General features: G+C 38.4%; 1 protein-coding gene across 10 annotated transcripts in view; it reads right to left on the bottom strand.

Moving 5' to 3' along the window:
• Nucleotides 1-16,186, bottom strand: part of CADPS2 (calcium dependent secretion activator 2) — a 545,582-nt gene that overhangs the window by 20,787 nt on the left and 508,609 nt on the right. For 9 of the 10 annotated variants that reach the window (XM_070466414.1, XM_070466410.1, XM_020909458.2 and 6 more), the window contains one exon: nucleotides 6,385-6,492. In XM_070466414.1, the coding sequence (XP_070322515.1) occupies nucleotides 6,385-6,492 (108 nt within the window). Of the gene's footprint in view, nucleotides 1-5,337; nucleotides 5,599-6,384; nucleotides 6,493-16,186 lie in introns of those variants that run through there. The other variant, XM_070466441.1, reaches the window with a different exon arrangement.

Below are 16,186 nucleotides of genomic sequence, written 5' to 3'. Positions count from 1 at the left end.
AGCCTCAGCATTTGGGATATTCTTGGACATTAGTAAGTGACCACAGAGGGTGCTCTTGTGACAGTTACTGTGAGCGTCAGTTTTGATTTCTGAAACATCACCACTTTTCAACCGAGAGACTCAAAGCTCTCTGGGAAAGTGTCCAGCCTCTCTGCTGACCCATGGGTACCTGGGGCTCACTCTGTGTTTCCTGAAACCTGATGGTGTGAGAAAAAACCTCCTAATAGGCATTAAAAATGGGACTTGTGCTGCATGCTCAGTTGCATCTGACTCTCTGCAACCCTATGGACTATAGCCTGCCAGGCTCCTCCGTCCATGGGATTTTAAAGGCAACAGTACTGGAGTGGGTTGCCATTCCCTTCTCCAAAAACGGAACTTGAGAATTAGAAAAGCATTGCCATGGTTTTACATTGGGATCAGACAAGTTGTAAATGGTTTTCATTTGCTAGCATTTTTTTAAACAGCTACTGACAATGACGCTTTATAAGTTGGAACAAGAGAGATTACCTATAAAGCAGAACTTTGCTGGTAAATCCATATTCTCTTCTGCTAGAGAACTTCCTTTAAATTTCCCTGACCCAGATAAGACACACTTTTTAAATGTGTCTTAAGGTAAATCCCTGGGTCAGGAAGATCCCCTGGAGAAGGGAATGGCTACCCACTCCAGTATTCTTGCCTGGAGAATCCCATGGACAGAGGAGCCTGGTGGGTTACAGTCCACAGGGTCGCAAAGAGTCAGACACAACTGAGTGATCAGTTTGTTTGTTTTGTTTTGAAGGTATATCTAACATGTGAGATTTTTTTCCCCATTGGCTAAATTCAAAATACAATGATAATCACTATGTTTAATTCTTTTCTTTTTTAAAAGTATAGTCAAAGCTATGGTTTTTCCAGTAGTCATGTATGGATGTCATTGGAAAAGATCCTGATTCTGGGAAAGACTGAAGGAAAAAGGAGAAAGGGGTGGCAGAGGATGAGATGGTTAGACAGCATCTTGACTCACTGGACATGAATTTGAGCAAACTCCAGGAGATAGCAAAGGACAGGGAAGCCTGGCATGCTGCAGTACATGGGTTCGCAAAGAGTTGGACATGACTTAGCGACTGAACAACAACAAAATAGTTGCTATATAATATTATATCAAGGCTTCCCAGGTGGCACTAGTGGCAAAGAACTCTCCTGCCAATGGAAGAGACATAAGAGATGTGGGTTCAGGGCTTGGGTTGGGAAGATCCCTTGGAGGAGAACATGGCAATCCACTCCAGTATCCTTACCTAGAGAATCCCATTGACAGAGTAGCGTGGTGGGCTACACACCACAGGGTCGTGAAGACTCAGACATGACTGAAGCAACTTCACACACACAATATTGCATGTTACAGGTGTACAATGTAGTAACTTACAATTTTTAAAGGTTATATTACATTGAGGGAAGCCTGGCCTGCTGTTGTCTATGGGGTCACAAAGACTCAGAAACAATGTTACGACTGAACAACAACAGTTGCTATAAAATATTGGCTTTACTTCCTATGTTGTACAATATAAGCTATAAGAATATATTGTGCAATTCCGGGTATATTATATTCACATATAGATTTCAGTATGTGCACCATTTGACAAGCAAAGACAGCCTCCGTTTAAGATATTCTGGTCATTCTGAAAGACTTAACATGAATACAGAATATACGGGTTCCAACTACTTTTCTACCTGCAGGGTTCAGAACCACGGTGGGAGCTGTATAGAATACCAAAAGACATTCCTTATGTAGAATCTGTTTTCTGCTTATTTACTGTAACTGCTGCTGCTTCTTGCTTTCACCTGGCCGTCACAAAAACACTTTAGAACTGTCTGCTACTCCGGGGAGCAAGGCTCGGCAAGCAAGCAACCCAGTAACTTTTGTCGCCACTGCTAATTAAAACTAATTTATTTAAAACCTGGAAGGGATTTCAGAAACCATCTGGGGTTCTAGACCAGCTTCTTCAGTTTACATGTGCTGTCTATACTGAGTTTCAGACAGGTGACAGAACTTCTTGAAGTGCACTTATCCAGTCAATGGCAGAACTGTGGCTAGAACTCAGGTTTCTGGAGCCCTGGTCCAGTCCTCTTCCTCCAAACACTGTTTTATCATTTCAAATTCTGTAAATCTGAAGCTGTTGTTCAGTCACTGAGTCATGTCTGACTCTTTGAGTCCCATGGACTGTAGCAGGCTTCCCTGTCCTTCACCATCTCCCAGAGCTTGCTCAAACTCATGTCCATTGAGTTGGAAGTATGGTAGGCGTAATATGGACTTTGAAACTAGAGTGACACAATTTCAAAGTCTGATTTAGTATGTAACAAGTCTTTTGTCATCTCTGGATGGGACATTTCTTAACCTGAAAATAAGGCTAAAATGGGAGTGACAGCATCTACCCATGTGGCTTCCCAGGTGGCGCTAGTGGTAAAGAACTCACTTGCAATGCAGGAGACAAAAAGACACAGGTTCAATTCCTGGGTTGGGAAGATCCCATGGAGAAGGAAATGGCAACCCACTCCAGTATTCTTGTTGGAAGAATTCCATGGACAGAGGAGCCTGGTGGGCTACATACAGTACATAGGGTCACAAAGAGTCAAACATGACTGAAGTGACTTGGCAGGCACACAAGCAGGTTAGAAATGATACAGGTCAAGAACCTAGCACATTTCCTGGTACATGGAGGTCTGGTAATAGCAGTGATGACAGGTAAGGCCACAATTATAATTTTGACACTTTGAAAAAATTAGGGATGTATTGGGTTGGCCAAAAAGCTCATTCAGTTTTAAGTACCAATAAAAGTCATATTTTTCATTTTCACAATGAACTTTGCTGAACAATGTATTCACTAACTGAACAGCTTTTTGGCCAACCCAATACCTTAGTCAAATCCAATACCTTCTATTATATAGGGTATCTGCCATCATTTACTGAACACTTTTCTGGAGTTATTTCTGTTTAAAATAGAAAGTGTTTTATAAGTTTAACTTATGGAGCAAAGCAAAATGTCTTGATATCTGTTCTGATATTAACCATGATCTTCAACTGATACCTTAGTTTTAATACTCCAAGATTTGACCTAAAAGTCTAAGATTATCCTATTTATGGCCTTTCAGATAATATATATTTTAGTCATCTCCCTCTTTCACACATTGAAGAAACCAAAAAACTTCCAGAGAGGCTAAAACAATAATCACAGCAGTGCAGGATGCTCAGAAAGCAGGGTCATGGTGTGTGGCTGTGTGGGCTACTCATGGGCAATGATAGGAAGTACCATTCTCCTTCATGGGTGAAGCCCCAAAACAATGGACACAAATCTAGGGCAGTGCCCATCTTTTTGGACCTTAGTCACCGGTACAATTATTTAAACAGAACCCTAAGGTATATAGTCAGAAATATTAGTAACTATTATCAGGCTTCCCAGGTGGTGCTAGTGGTAAAGAAACTGCCAGCCAATGCAGGAGACACAAGGTTCAAGCCCCTAGTCAGGAAGATGCCCCCAGAGAAGGAAACGGCCACCCACTCCAGTATTCTTGCCTGGGAAATCCCATGGACAGAGGAGCCTGGCGGGCTAGAGGCCATTGGGTTGCAGAGAGGCAGACAGGACTGAGCACATATCTGTCTTTGAATTAGGAACTATTAAGATGCTTCATTAATCAAAACGATTTTAAAGCCAGGAACATCATGAGTAATTTATTATTACTCTTAGGACAAGTTTCACAGAATTTTCAGTAGTCTCTTCCATGCATGGGGCATCATGCAGAAAAAGATTCTGTAGTGAAACACCTGATTTCTTTCTTTTTTTTTAAAATCTGATTTCTTTTTTTAAAGTGTTGGCATTGGAGGCAGGATCAGTGCTTTGTAGAATAATTGATTTATATAGAAATATTAGTATATATTCTAAAATGAAGCAAATTTCTTTTGGATAAAAAGCGTATCCTTTGTAAGGAATTAAGCTCTCATATTGTAAGCCCTGTACTCTTATCTGGGTTGGTTAAAACCACTATGTAATGACTCACTGCTGTGTGCGTGTGTGTGTGTGTGTGTGTGTACACATTTTCCTTTGCATCTGAAGGTGGGAGCCTCCATTCCCTTACTTACTCAAGAAACACTTTAATTGGGATAGCAAAAGTTTGTCACTGATGTCTGAATAAAATTGTTCCCTTCAATTTTTTATCTGTAATAGACTCAGGTTGCTAACAGTATTTATAGGGTCATTATTTTCAACTGCTTCTTGACACCTAACAATATTATTTTAAGCTCCAGCCAAGTGGATTTCCAATAATTATATAATGTCTCTCAGTAATGATTTGTTGCTTAAGATACACATTCTACTTTACCTTTCAACACATACTTGATAACCTCTCATTTACTAACTGTAATTGAGGCAAATTCAGTCTTGGCTAATTAGGGGCTCTTAGTACCCCCTCATCTATGTTATTCTTGATGACATGTCAATAGAATTAGAGTCTACTTTTTGTTTTTAATTACAGTAATACAAGTGTGCAACTTAAAAATATTAGAATGTTTAAGGACATTGTAACTATTTTACAAATAACAAGTCCAATGTCCTACTGGGGATATTCAAAATGACAAAACCTTCACAACCAAAACAGAATGGTTTTTTGTTATGGGTTCCTTTTAGAAGCAAATTCATAGCCTTATCCGATGCTTAGGCATTGGAAGGAAGGAAAGTGCAATATACACCTATAGCCATGATAATAGAACGAGCACATCATTTTAATGTTGGCCTCCTGGCATCTACTTTAGTCAGCTCCCTTTGTTAATTGCTGCCATACAAAAGTATCAAAAGAAGTTTGGTGAATGGAGGGGAGTTGAAGTGGGAAATATTTTTATGAAGAAAGAAATTCTACCTCTGTTACAAACTGAGGATGAGTTCTGTAGTAAAAAGGTCACCAAGACAAAAAAATTGAAGGCGTTAAGAAATATGTCACACACACAGACACGCACACAGACATGCATAGTGGCCTATTTGGAGAATGACTCTACCATTTTTTCAACAGAGAAAATGTGCTTCTACTATACCAAGAAGAAACATAATGGGAATAACATCAACTCTTCTTTTCTAGTTCAACATTTTTGAAAATTACCACATAAGCAAAAAAAAAAAAAAAAAAAAGTAAAAGAGAACTTGGAAGTGAAACATATGCTCGTAAATACAGAGCAATACCAAATGGAAGCAGAAGTTGCTAATACGGTTTCAGTATTTTGTAAAAGAGCCAGCTGGATGGATGATAATTTTTCTACCCCTGCAGGGCATCAAAGCTTTTCGGAAATCATTCTCTTCACACATATTAACACTTAGCTTATTAAAACAGATGATACTTTTATTGTAAAACAGCCTGGGTAGAGGCTAGAAACATAAAATACGAAAGAGAAGGCTCATTTTGACCACCCAACCTGATAAACAACAAACACTGACATGACAGACCATGGTGGAGAGGATGACGTAGCAAGACCTTCTGTAACTGCCACAGCTGAAGTGTCACCATGAAGCCCGTGAATTGTTGTTGTGAAAACATTTGCAGTAACTTGCATAATTAAATGAAACTGCCAGAAAAGCATTTCTAAAATGCAGAGAAGATGTACATAAATAAATACAGTTCAGAGCAAATATTACATGTCAGAATCAGCAATGGAATGGATTATGCAAAGTTATGTCATCAGCAAAGTACCATTTCCTTTGAACTGACTGCTGCCTAATTACAAATAAGTGACAACATTGTTATTGAAATGGACTGCTCTCTTAGTCTCTTTTATAGATACTCAGTGGATGAAACTTGTGGATCAAGTCATCTAAAACTACAACCTCCCCTTCCTAGGAGCTACCATGCCTTTGTGAAGACCTCCATGAGACCGGAGCAGTATTCTATCTGTTAGCAAACCTCAGTACTGGAAAACAAGATGAAAAAGCACATTAACAGTACAGTAGCAGATATCTGGCTTTACTGTGACTTATTTCTTTGTTTCCATGAAGAATATCATATTGACTTAAGAAAAACTTTTACAGTAGGGGCCCAAAACATTACAGTATGATTCTGTTTATGGATTGCTGCAAAGGCAACTGATGTAAGCTGTACACAACGGTAAACTGGATATCATCTTGCTTGCTAAAATGAACCTTTGAATGATTTTGAGACTTCTCATTCTAATAGTGACAGTTTTCAAGTATAGGAAAAAAAACCCATTAAGACTTCTGTCAGCAGTCAAAGAAACAAAACAATAAACTATTAGCTGTGTGGAAGGGAAAAAAAGAAAAGAAAGAGTGATTTGCAGACACACTCTCAAAATGCAACTTTTCCCTTCACAGTACATCTACAATGCCAGCTGGCTCTGGAAGAGTAGCTACTTACATCGAACAACTTTTCTATGTACATTTCCTCATTGACTTTTTCTCGAAGAATGTCTTGATTTTGCCGAACAAACATAATATAGGTATCTGCCAGATCCATCCCTGGTTTCTGTTGTGAGGAAAAAGCACAGGGAATAGGACAATCTTAGGTTTTGATTGTGAAAATTTATTTAATCACCACCCTAGAAAATCATTCATTATATTATTTCAAAAGTTACACTAGAAGAATATGCTTAAGATCAACAATTGTCGTTGTTCAGTTGCCTAGTCGTGTCTGACTCTTTGTGACCCTATGGACTGCAGCACGCCAGGCCTCTCTGTCCCTCACCATCTCCTGAAGTTTGCCCAAGTTCATACTCATTGCATCAGTAACAAGAAAAAAAGATCAACAATGGACACCTTCAAATTCCATAATTAAAGTATTAAATAAAAGTTTATCACTGAGGTCTATAACTTGAGGTCATAGTTATTGTTCATCATTTAAATGACTAGAAATATGTGGTTGTAAGATAGTAGATACTTTTTTAAAAAAATGGCTACCTTGCAAAGCCAATATGCTGAGTATAAATGAATAAATTTTTCAAAAAATTCCCATATGCAATAATCATTTCTTAATTGCAATTACAATTTCTTTTTCATCATTTTTGGCTGGTTTATCCATATATATTTTTTAAAAATGTTAGCTTTCCTTGGGTTGCCTTCCTCAGCTACTATGGCTGTTCAAGGAATACAAAATAAGTTTTCTTATTAGGAAGATATTGAACAAAAAGCATTTAATGCATTACAAAGTGAAATGCAAATCAAAATACTGTGGGTTATCCATTGTTTCTGCTCATCCATATTTATCAATACTACCTCAAGGACTTATATTATTTTAGAAACGCGATAAGACTATGGATGAACTAGTCTCCTATGAAGAGCCAAAGGTGTAGACTAGCTAACTTTTCAAAGTTATCCAACATTTCACATCTTCTAATGTTAGATGAGACAGGGCAGTTAATAAAAATCCTCCTTGCTATGGAATCTACAAAATCCGCACAAGGAGGGGATAAAACTCTGAATGGTTCCTAAAGAGTATTCCTTCTAAACTTATCTTTAGTTCTTTATTGAGTTTCATATAGCTTGACTAGATGAATTATATACTCTATACCTGGAGTTGATTCATAGTCTGTACTGAGTTATTCATTTAATTAGAATAGGGTAGTAATATGATGAAATGGTAAAACTGATGCCTAAATGAGTCAGTCAGTCGTGCATCATTTCATATCTGTAGGATGCACTTATATAAGCCATTAATGGACTCTTCACAAAAGTAAATAACATAAGGAAATCTGGTGAAAGAGGATGTGAATCATTTAACTATTCAGGAAGATCTGCTAGAGAAGGAAATGGCAAACCACTCCAGTATCCTTGCCTGGAAAATCCCATGGTAGAGGAACCTGGTGGGCTGCAGTTCATGGGGTTGCAAAGAGCTGCGCATGACTGAGTGACTAACATACTGCAGGAAAGACAAGATATACCTCTGAGTGATGTTAGGACAGTGGTCGTGCCTTTTCCTTAAATGAAAGGCAGAGAGTTCTTATCACTTCTTTTGTCGGGGGGAGGGATAATAGTTTATATACAATGATAAAACTGCCCATCTCTTAACCAGTGCACAGTGCAGACACTGGCATACCTCATTAATAAAAATTAATTTGACTTTTTGCTAACGAAGTTATTTCTGGACAATGAAAATCCCAGGAAGTACTTACTGTTCTTAGACTAAAGGGAAATTTATATAACATACACTGAAGGATACTTTCAAACATAACCTTGATATAACAAAATTCACGACTAGTTATAACCAGAAACAACTATTTATAGAAACATCTTAATTGATCTTTCCTTCAAGAGCATTCCTACACAATGCAGAATATATATATCAAACTTACCAAACTCATTTTGCTGTTTTTCTACATAATTCTTATCAGCAATGTTTGAAAGTTTAAATAATTACAAGGATACTCAAGAGAAACCTAAGCGATTTTCTTCTTTGGGGCAAGTGGTGTTTTACTGAGATTTCCAGTGAAAAGGTAGGGTAATTTGTATAAGATTACTAGCTACTATTAACAGTTGAAGCCCATAAGATAAGGATTTCTCTCCATGTTTCTCAAACTTTGTCAAAACACTAAAAATGAGTGCATTTAGAAAACATACTGCTGCAGAATGAAAATGACAGAATAATTTTCTATGTATGATAACAAGTCAGCTCCACCTGTGAGTTTCAGTCAAGTGCTTGGAAAGAAAATGCTATGATATGTATAATACCAAGGCAGCAGGCTTTTGTCCAGCTGGACTGAGAGTTAAAGAATAAACACATGAGAAGCTTGCCTCCTCCACCATTTCTCTTCACCCCACCCCATTTTTATTTCTGCCTTTCAAAAGAGGAGTATGCTTATAAATTTACACTAATTAAACACTGGACCCATCAGACTCACTGGAAACTGAGTTATAGCCAGGTGAAATGGAGAATGATGCCTTTATACACCTGTCACAGACTCGGAAGGTAATTTTCTGTTTCCTTGATCACTTTTAAGATAACATTAGACATCATGAAACATTGTCCAGGAAAAACGTTATCTTTTGCCACCTTAAACTAACAAACACTTTACAATTTAAGCCTAAAAAAAACCTCTGTGTTGTTCCCTTTGGCAGACCCAAGGGCTGTAATACTGAAATGTGTAAGCCGAGACAATTCTACAACTAAGAAAATTAGAATCCCTGGTTGGGGGTGTGAAGTAAGGCTCATTTAAGTTTATTTCAACAAATTACGTCTCGTCTTTTTCTTTTTGAAATTACACTTTCTCCCCTTTGGCAAATTAAGCTCCGCTTGCCTAGTAAACAAAACCTACAATTTTTACATTCCTCATTAGCATTATTTCTTCCTTTATCTTTGAGCTGTTTACCTATTCTTGAAACTGTGACATACGTGAATTTCACACCTAGTGAATATATTTTCATGTAGCTTGTGGCATGAGACTATAATCATTAAAAGAATATACACAAGTAAGAATAACTGCAACAGCTGGTGACATTTACCAATTAGAATTATAGTTCTTTAAAACACTTTATCGTTCCTTTGGTGTATGAAGGGTAATTATCTCTGATAAATTGCTGAAAAAGATATAATTTTCCTTTTAAACAGTTTCTACTTACAGTACAAATGTGTTTGGATAGAAGACATTATCGCTGGTTCAGTGCTCCTTTGTGCTAAGACTCTTGCTTTATGGCAGTAAAATTTACATACTTTGGAAGTCACTGTGTCTCATTCCATTAATACATATTATCTTATTAGGAAATAAAGTTTAGTCAGAAAAAACTGGACACACTTGGTTCAGTTTTCATTTTCTGGTGCGTAAATGAAAGGCATGCATGTGACTGCATCAGCCAGACAGAAAATTGCTATGCATTTTGGTGCAAGTGGGTGTCCTCAACCTTATCAAAAGAACAGCCGGTTCAACTTCAACAACTGCAGATTTGGATGAGTTTTTATCAAGAATATTACATTCTAGAGAGGTACACTTAGAAATACTTTCTACATCTGTAATTATCAGTTCAGTCGCTCAGTCGTGTCTGACTCTTTGCGACCCCATCGACTGCAGCACACCAGGCTTCCCTATCCATCACCAATTCCCAGAGTTTGTTCAAACTCTTGTCCATTGAGTCAGTGATGCCATCCAACCATCTCATCCTCTGTCATCCCCTTCTCCTCCTGCCTTCAATCTTTTCCAGCAGCAGGGTCTTTTCCAATGAGTCAGTTCTTTGCATCAGGTGGCCAATGTATTGGAGTTCCAGCTTCGGCATCAATCCTTCCAGTGAACACCCAGGACTGATCTCCTTTAGGATGGACTGGCTGGATCTCCTTGCAGGCCAAGGGACTCTCAAGAGTCTTCTCCAACACCACAGTTCAAAAGCATCCTTTCTTTGGCGCTCAGCTTTCTTTATAGTTCAACTCTCACATCCATACATGACTACTAGAAAAATCACAGCTTTGACTAGATGGACGTTTGTTGGCAAAGTAATTTGTAATTATAGTTTTCTTAACAAAGGAGAAAATAACGATTAAAGAACACATAGTAAGCACATGCGTGTTAAGTTGCTTCAGTTGGTTCCAGCTGTTTGTGACCCTATGGATTATAGCCCACCAGGCTCTTCTGTCCATGGGATTCTCCAGGCAAGAATACTGGGTGGGTATCATGCCCTCCTCCAGGCAGCCTTCCTGACTCAGGGATCTAACCTGTGTCTCATGTCTCGCATTTGCAGGAGGGTTCTTTACCACTAGCACCATCTGGGAAGCCCTATAACAAGCACATTATGTATAAAATACTGGGTCTCCTGCATTGCAGGCAGATTCTTTACCGTCTGAGGCACCAGGAAAGCCTTAAATACCCCTAAAAGAGAGTCAACGTTGTTTTCCATTCTCTATTCAAACCTTTGAGATCCTCAGTTCACTAAGCACTAACTTCTCCATCTTGCTTTTTAGGGTAGTAATCTCTAAATCAAAATAAGACTTCCTGGATTACTTCTAAATTGATTCAGAAAAGAACAGAATGTGAATGACAGTAAAAGGTAAAACATCTAAAAAATTCCCCCAGGGGCATAAAGAAATCAATACACATGGAAGGGAATAGAGTATGGAAAGGTGAGTTCCTCTGACTCGGCCGCATAAGAAACAGAATACACCAGCGAGTGAATGCATTTAAGCAAGGGTGCAGACTCCAGCAAATTTTCTTCCAGCGTTAATCACTAGTTGACTTAGTGAGATGAACACGCCGTTCAAAAAAAGAAAGAAAAAAATTCCTCGTTAATTATATACTACAAATGCTTACTTCCTGCTGCTGCACCTAATTCCACAGGTGCAAGTCTTTACTTTCCTCATTCATGGGTAGGTGGGTGCAGTGCTGCAGACAGTTTTCACAGCTACAGATTGAGATACAGAAGAAGCCGCTTAACCTTCCACGGAAGGTTAACAATACACTGTGCAAACACTGTCATGGTATCTATTTAACAAGGAGACAAATTTTTAAATATACTATTTCCATCTCAAAGATTAATAGAAGCTACAGTCTAATTGACTTAATTTGAAAGTGCACATTTCATAACCTAGAAAAGCCTGCCTTGAAGAAATAATCAAGAGTGGAACTCTGACATCTTGATTTATGATAATCTGCATGCTTCAGAAGTGAAATATCTGCACCTGGTCATTATTTTTATTTGCAAGAAAAATGGATCTTCTGAGATTTAAAACAATAGCTGCTGCTGCTGCTAAGTCGCTTCAGCATGTCTCTTCAATTTGAAGTTGTGGTAGGAAAAATGTACATTTCCACTCTGGCGTTTCAGATTCAGGAAAACTCTATGATTGATCATCAGAGAACATAGGACCTAATTGTACAAATGTACAACTTATCTGAGGTACCTTTAACAACAACATATTTTTTCTTTTATTGTTTAATATGTTCCTTATTAGTTTGGAATTTATGCAGCAATTTCTATGTTTTATATTTGAGTGAAAATGTTCTTAAAATTAAGCTTCTCAAAAGCATTTGGAGTAGTTTAAGTTACATACACTCAAATACTTAAAGTTAAAAAAAAGTTTTGAGTATAGGTGTGATGATTATATGTAAAACATATATACACTTTTTTAAACCAAATTTTCCAAAAACTAGAATAATTATATTGTATTCACACACAGAAAATCAAAAAGAAAGAAACTGAATGAAGGCCTTCAAATTAGATTTATTCCAACTTAAGTATAAGCCCAGGATGAAGACTAATTCATAAAAAGGGGGAGAAGAAATGTAAATAATGGAAAAGCCATAAGGATATAAAATTTTCAAGATTTTCTAATAACAGTTTATCTAGTTTTTAAAATCAAATTATTTCCAGCAGCAGCCACAGATACCTCTCCCTTTGTTAAATGTAGAGCTATTCAAAATTCTATTAATTCACACTATAATGCATTTTGAATCCAAATTAGGAAGTAGAAAATTCTGAATTAGATAATGGCATGCACATCCATTTGAAAACCTCTCTCGGACTTGGAGCATGTAGCATGTGTGTTTTAAGTATGTAATTTCATTCAGTCCCACATTCTAAGGGAGAGGGTTCCATTACTCCAGAATTCTTGCTCTGGATAAGAGTCTTCTGTTTGCTCCCTGTAGCACAGTCAGTAAAAAAGCAGATTCCTACCACAATGCTTCGAGAAGATCTTACATCAGAATCTGTTATAATTACCGCTCCTATAGTTTATGTAGTCATATTGTTCAAATTCTTAAAATTCACCTGAAAGCTTCACACTATTCCTTCTAAATAGTGACATATTTTATGTGTTCATTGATTTAAGTGCTAGCACATTCAAACATTTTTATTGTATCGTGGCAGAAAACCTTCCAAAGAGGAGATTATCTTAAATATTAAAAGGAATATTGAATAGTAATTTAAAATAGTAGCCTAAAGTACTCAAGGAAAAGAGGCAGGTTGATTTTCAACTGAGACTCATGGGCTTAATTTTCATCTTACGATGACTTACCCCCTTGAGCTCACGAGTGTATAGTGTCTCTCTTGCTATTTCTGATCTACAAGATCACTAACATCTCAAGAGTTTTAACGATTAGCTGCTGATACAGAGAGCAAAGTGCTAACATGTATGTCACACACTAGCTTTATAATATTATTTTCATTATTATATATACTCAATATTATAATATTTCATTATTATGAGTAATAATTAGGGTGACTTTGAAGAAATTAAATCTCCCATTTATAATACTGCTGTAACCTTTCCCCTGTCTATCTATAGCTGCTATGATGTCAACTATAGAAACTACACTGAGGACTTGAAGACTAAACTTTAAATGCTGTGGGTATTATTTCATTTCGCCTTTAAAATTCAGATTGCCTGGGGTTGTGTTATTTGGCACTAATTTGGAACCTTTCAGATTTTGGCCTAAAGGACACATGAGGATGCTAGAATGTCAGGGTCTGGAGGCAGTTCATGGATTACCCGTCTGTAAGAAGAATGAGACAGACAAGAAAACGAAAGAAATAAAGATTAAAGAAGAAAAGCACTCTTCTAGGAAGCACAGAAGGCAACCTCGCCTGCTCCTGTAACGGCGAGACTCTCAGCCTGGCCCGGGTGTGATCTGCCTCTGCAGGTGAACACGTCCCAGCGGGCACGTGCACCATTCCCCATGTTCTGCCTGGCTCTCACTCTGACGTAAAGCACCGACTGTTCCAGCGGCCTCATCTAGGTAACAAACAATGTCTGAACAAAGGAACTCCTCTTGTCACTGAACTCACTGGCTATACTTTTAAAAGTCATCACTGGCACATGCAAGGTGCTTGAGTGTCTGAAATAAAAGGAAAATAAATGAAAAGCAATCTAATGTTTTTCACCCTGTGGAAAACAAAATGGTTTTCCTTTTGGAAAATCGTCATGTTCTGAAGCAGAGGGTGCAGGGCAATGTATGGTGCAGGGAGCATCATTCCAGGTAGAAGCGAAGACAATCCTATTTATATGAACAGTGTGTGACATTTATAAAGCACATACTATATGCTCTTATTATTTTTATAATGTATATTTTATTTTATTATTTTTATAAAAATATGTACTTTTATTATTATTTAACATTATCCACATCTATATGTGCATCAAATCCTCAAAAGAAACCAGTGAAGGAGACAGCACAGGGATGACACCATTGTCGTCACCGCCCAGGTGGGACTTGAACCGAGATCCTGGACTCCACACCAAGCCTGTCCAGTAGACTATGCCGTGTGCTCAGTCGCTCACTCATGTGCCATTCTTTGCAACCCCATGGACTGCAGCCCACCAGGCTCCTCTGTCCATGGGACTTCCCAGGCAAGGACACTGGAGTGGGTTGCCATTTCCTTCGCCAGGGAATCGCCCCAACCCAGGGACTGAACCCATGTCTCTTCTGTTTCCTGCATTGACAGGTAGGTTCTTTACCACTAGCACCACCTGGGAAGCCCCCACAGTATAGAGCTGAATTCAAGTCACACTGCGGAGAATTGGAAGGTGAGAGATCTTCGGCAAGTGTTATAACAGAGAGAACACTTGAGAGAACTGTTAATGAAGACAGGAAAAAGATAAGCCATGCCCACCTTCTCAGGGAAGACCACCACGATCAGGCGGCAGCGCTAAGCAGCCGATCCAGGGCAGTGTCCTTGTCCCTGGTCACCGTCAACCTCATCTGTCCTCCAGGTCTCTTTAGCTGTGTCACCTCACCGACTAGCGCAGAGGTCACATGTGATGTGTGTAATAACCTGCAATAGGCATTGTTCACATACACACCCACACCGAAATGCCCTATAACTTAACGACCTATAAAGCAAAATTGCAGAACTGGAGTTGGAAAGGGCTTTTACAAAAAATTTATTTGTTTCCATCTGGTCTCTGCTGTGGCAGGTGGGGTCTTCATTGCAGTGTGTGGACTCTCTAGCTGTGATGCGTGGGCTCACTTGCTGTGAGGCACGTGGGATCTTAGTTTCCTAACCTGGAATCGAACCTGTGTCCTTTGCATTGCCAGGCAGATTCTCAGCCTCTGGACCATTAATGAAGCCCCAGAAAGGGCTTTTAAATGTCCCTTTAAATGTTAAGTGTCATCTAGTTATTTTCCCCACATAATTCAGCAATCTGCAGTACCACATCTGGTAAAAGAGTGGAGTAACTACTATTATACTATATCACCCTTGTAAAGAATTTTAGTTTCTTTTTTTGTTCTTAATACACTGATTTCAGTTCTGCCTCCCACTGGGTTTTAGTTACTGATCCTTGTTCTGTCCTCTTGACTGGATAAATATTGAGGCTTCCTCTTCTGTAAAATGGGAACTCCATATATTAAACAGCACTCTCTTGTCTCTTAGGTTTTTCCTCCCTCAAGAGTAATATCCCGATTCCCTCCCCCTTTTTTTTCTTTGTAAGCCATTATTTCCAGATTCCCTTAACTATGCTGGCTGCTCTCTACAATAGGAGGTAAACTAAAAAGTATATGTTGGTTTTAAAAGACTATTGATAGATTTGCCACATTAATAGATGTGAACAAGATAGTACAGAACAGAATGATTATTTTTTTAGAATCTGGATACTAGATTTACTATAATCAACAATAATGTGTGTACAGTGACAGCTAACATTTATTGATCACTAATTTCATTCTAGGAATCTTGAAAAGTGCTTAACATATTTGCAGCAAGCCTAGAAGTGGTATAATTCTATTTCCCTTTGATAAAGTAATTGGTGTTCACACAGGTATATGTGTGCTATGTGTTTAGACACTCGGTCATGTTTGATTCTTTTGCAACCCCACGGACTAATCTGCCAGGCTCCTCAGTCTATGGAACTTTTCAGGCAAAAATACTGGAGTGGGTTGCCATTTCTTCCTCCAGAGGATCTTCCCGACACAGGGATTGAACTGGGTCTCTTGTGTCTCCCGCATTGGCAAGTGGATTCTTTACCACCGCACCATCTGGGAAGCCCACACACAGGTATATGCTTATTTCCAAACTCATCTAATTATAAACACTAAATATGTGCAGTTTTTAATATATCAGTTATGCCTCAATAAAGCTGTAAAAAAAAGAAACTGACGCTCAAGATTATACAGATACTGAGCAAAGTGATGGAGCAAAGGTTGAAAGCGAGGCAGTCTGGCTCCTGAGTTTGGTTGGTACCTTCTCTGCTGTGTTCCCTCCACAGGTCCACACTACCTCGTGGTTTTGTTTTTAGTAGCTACCTTACATTA

The sequence above is a fragment of the Odocoileus virginianus genome, chromosome 1 (genome assembly GCF_023699985.2).
Source record: "Odocoileus virginianus isolate 20LAN1187 ecotype Illinois chromosome 1, Ovbor_1.2, whole genome shotgun sequence".
In the NCBI taxonomy this organism is placed as follows: Eukaryota; Metazoa; Chordata; class Mammalia; order Artiodactyla; family Cervidae; genus Odocoileus; species Odocoileus virginianus.
This window is presented reverse-complemented; position numbering and strand designations above follow the sequence as displayed.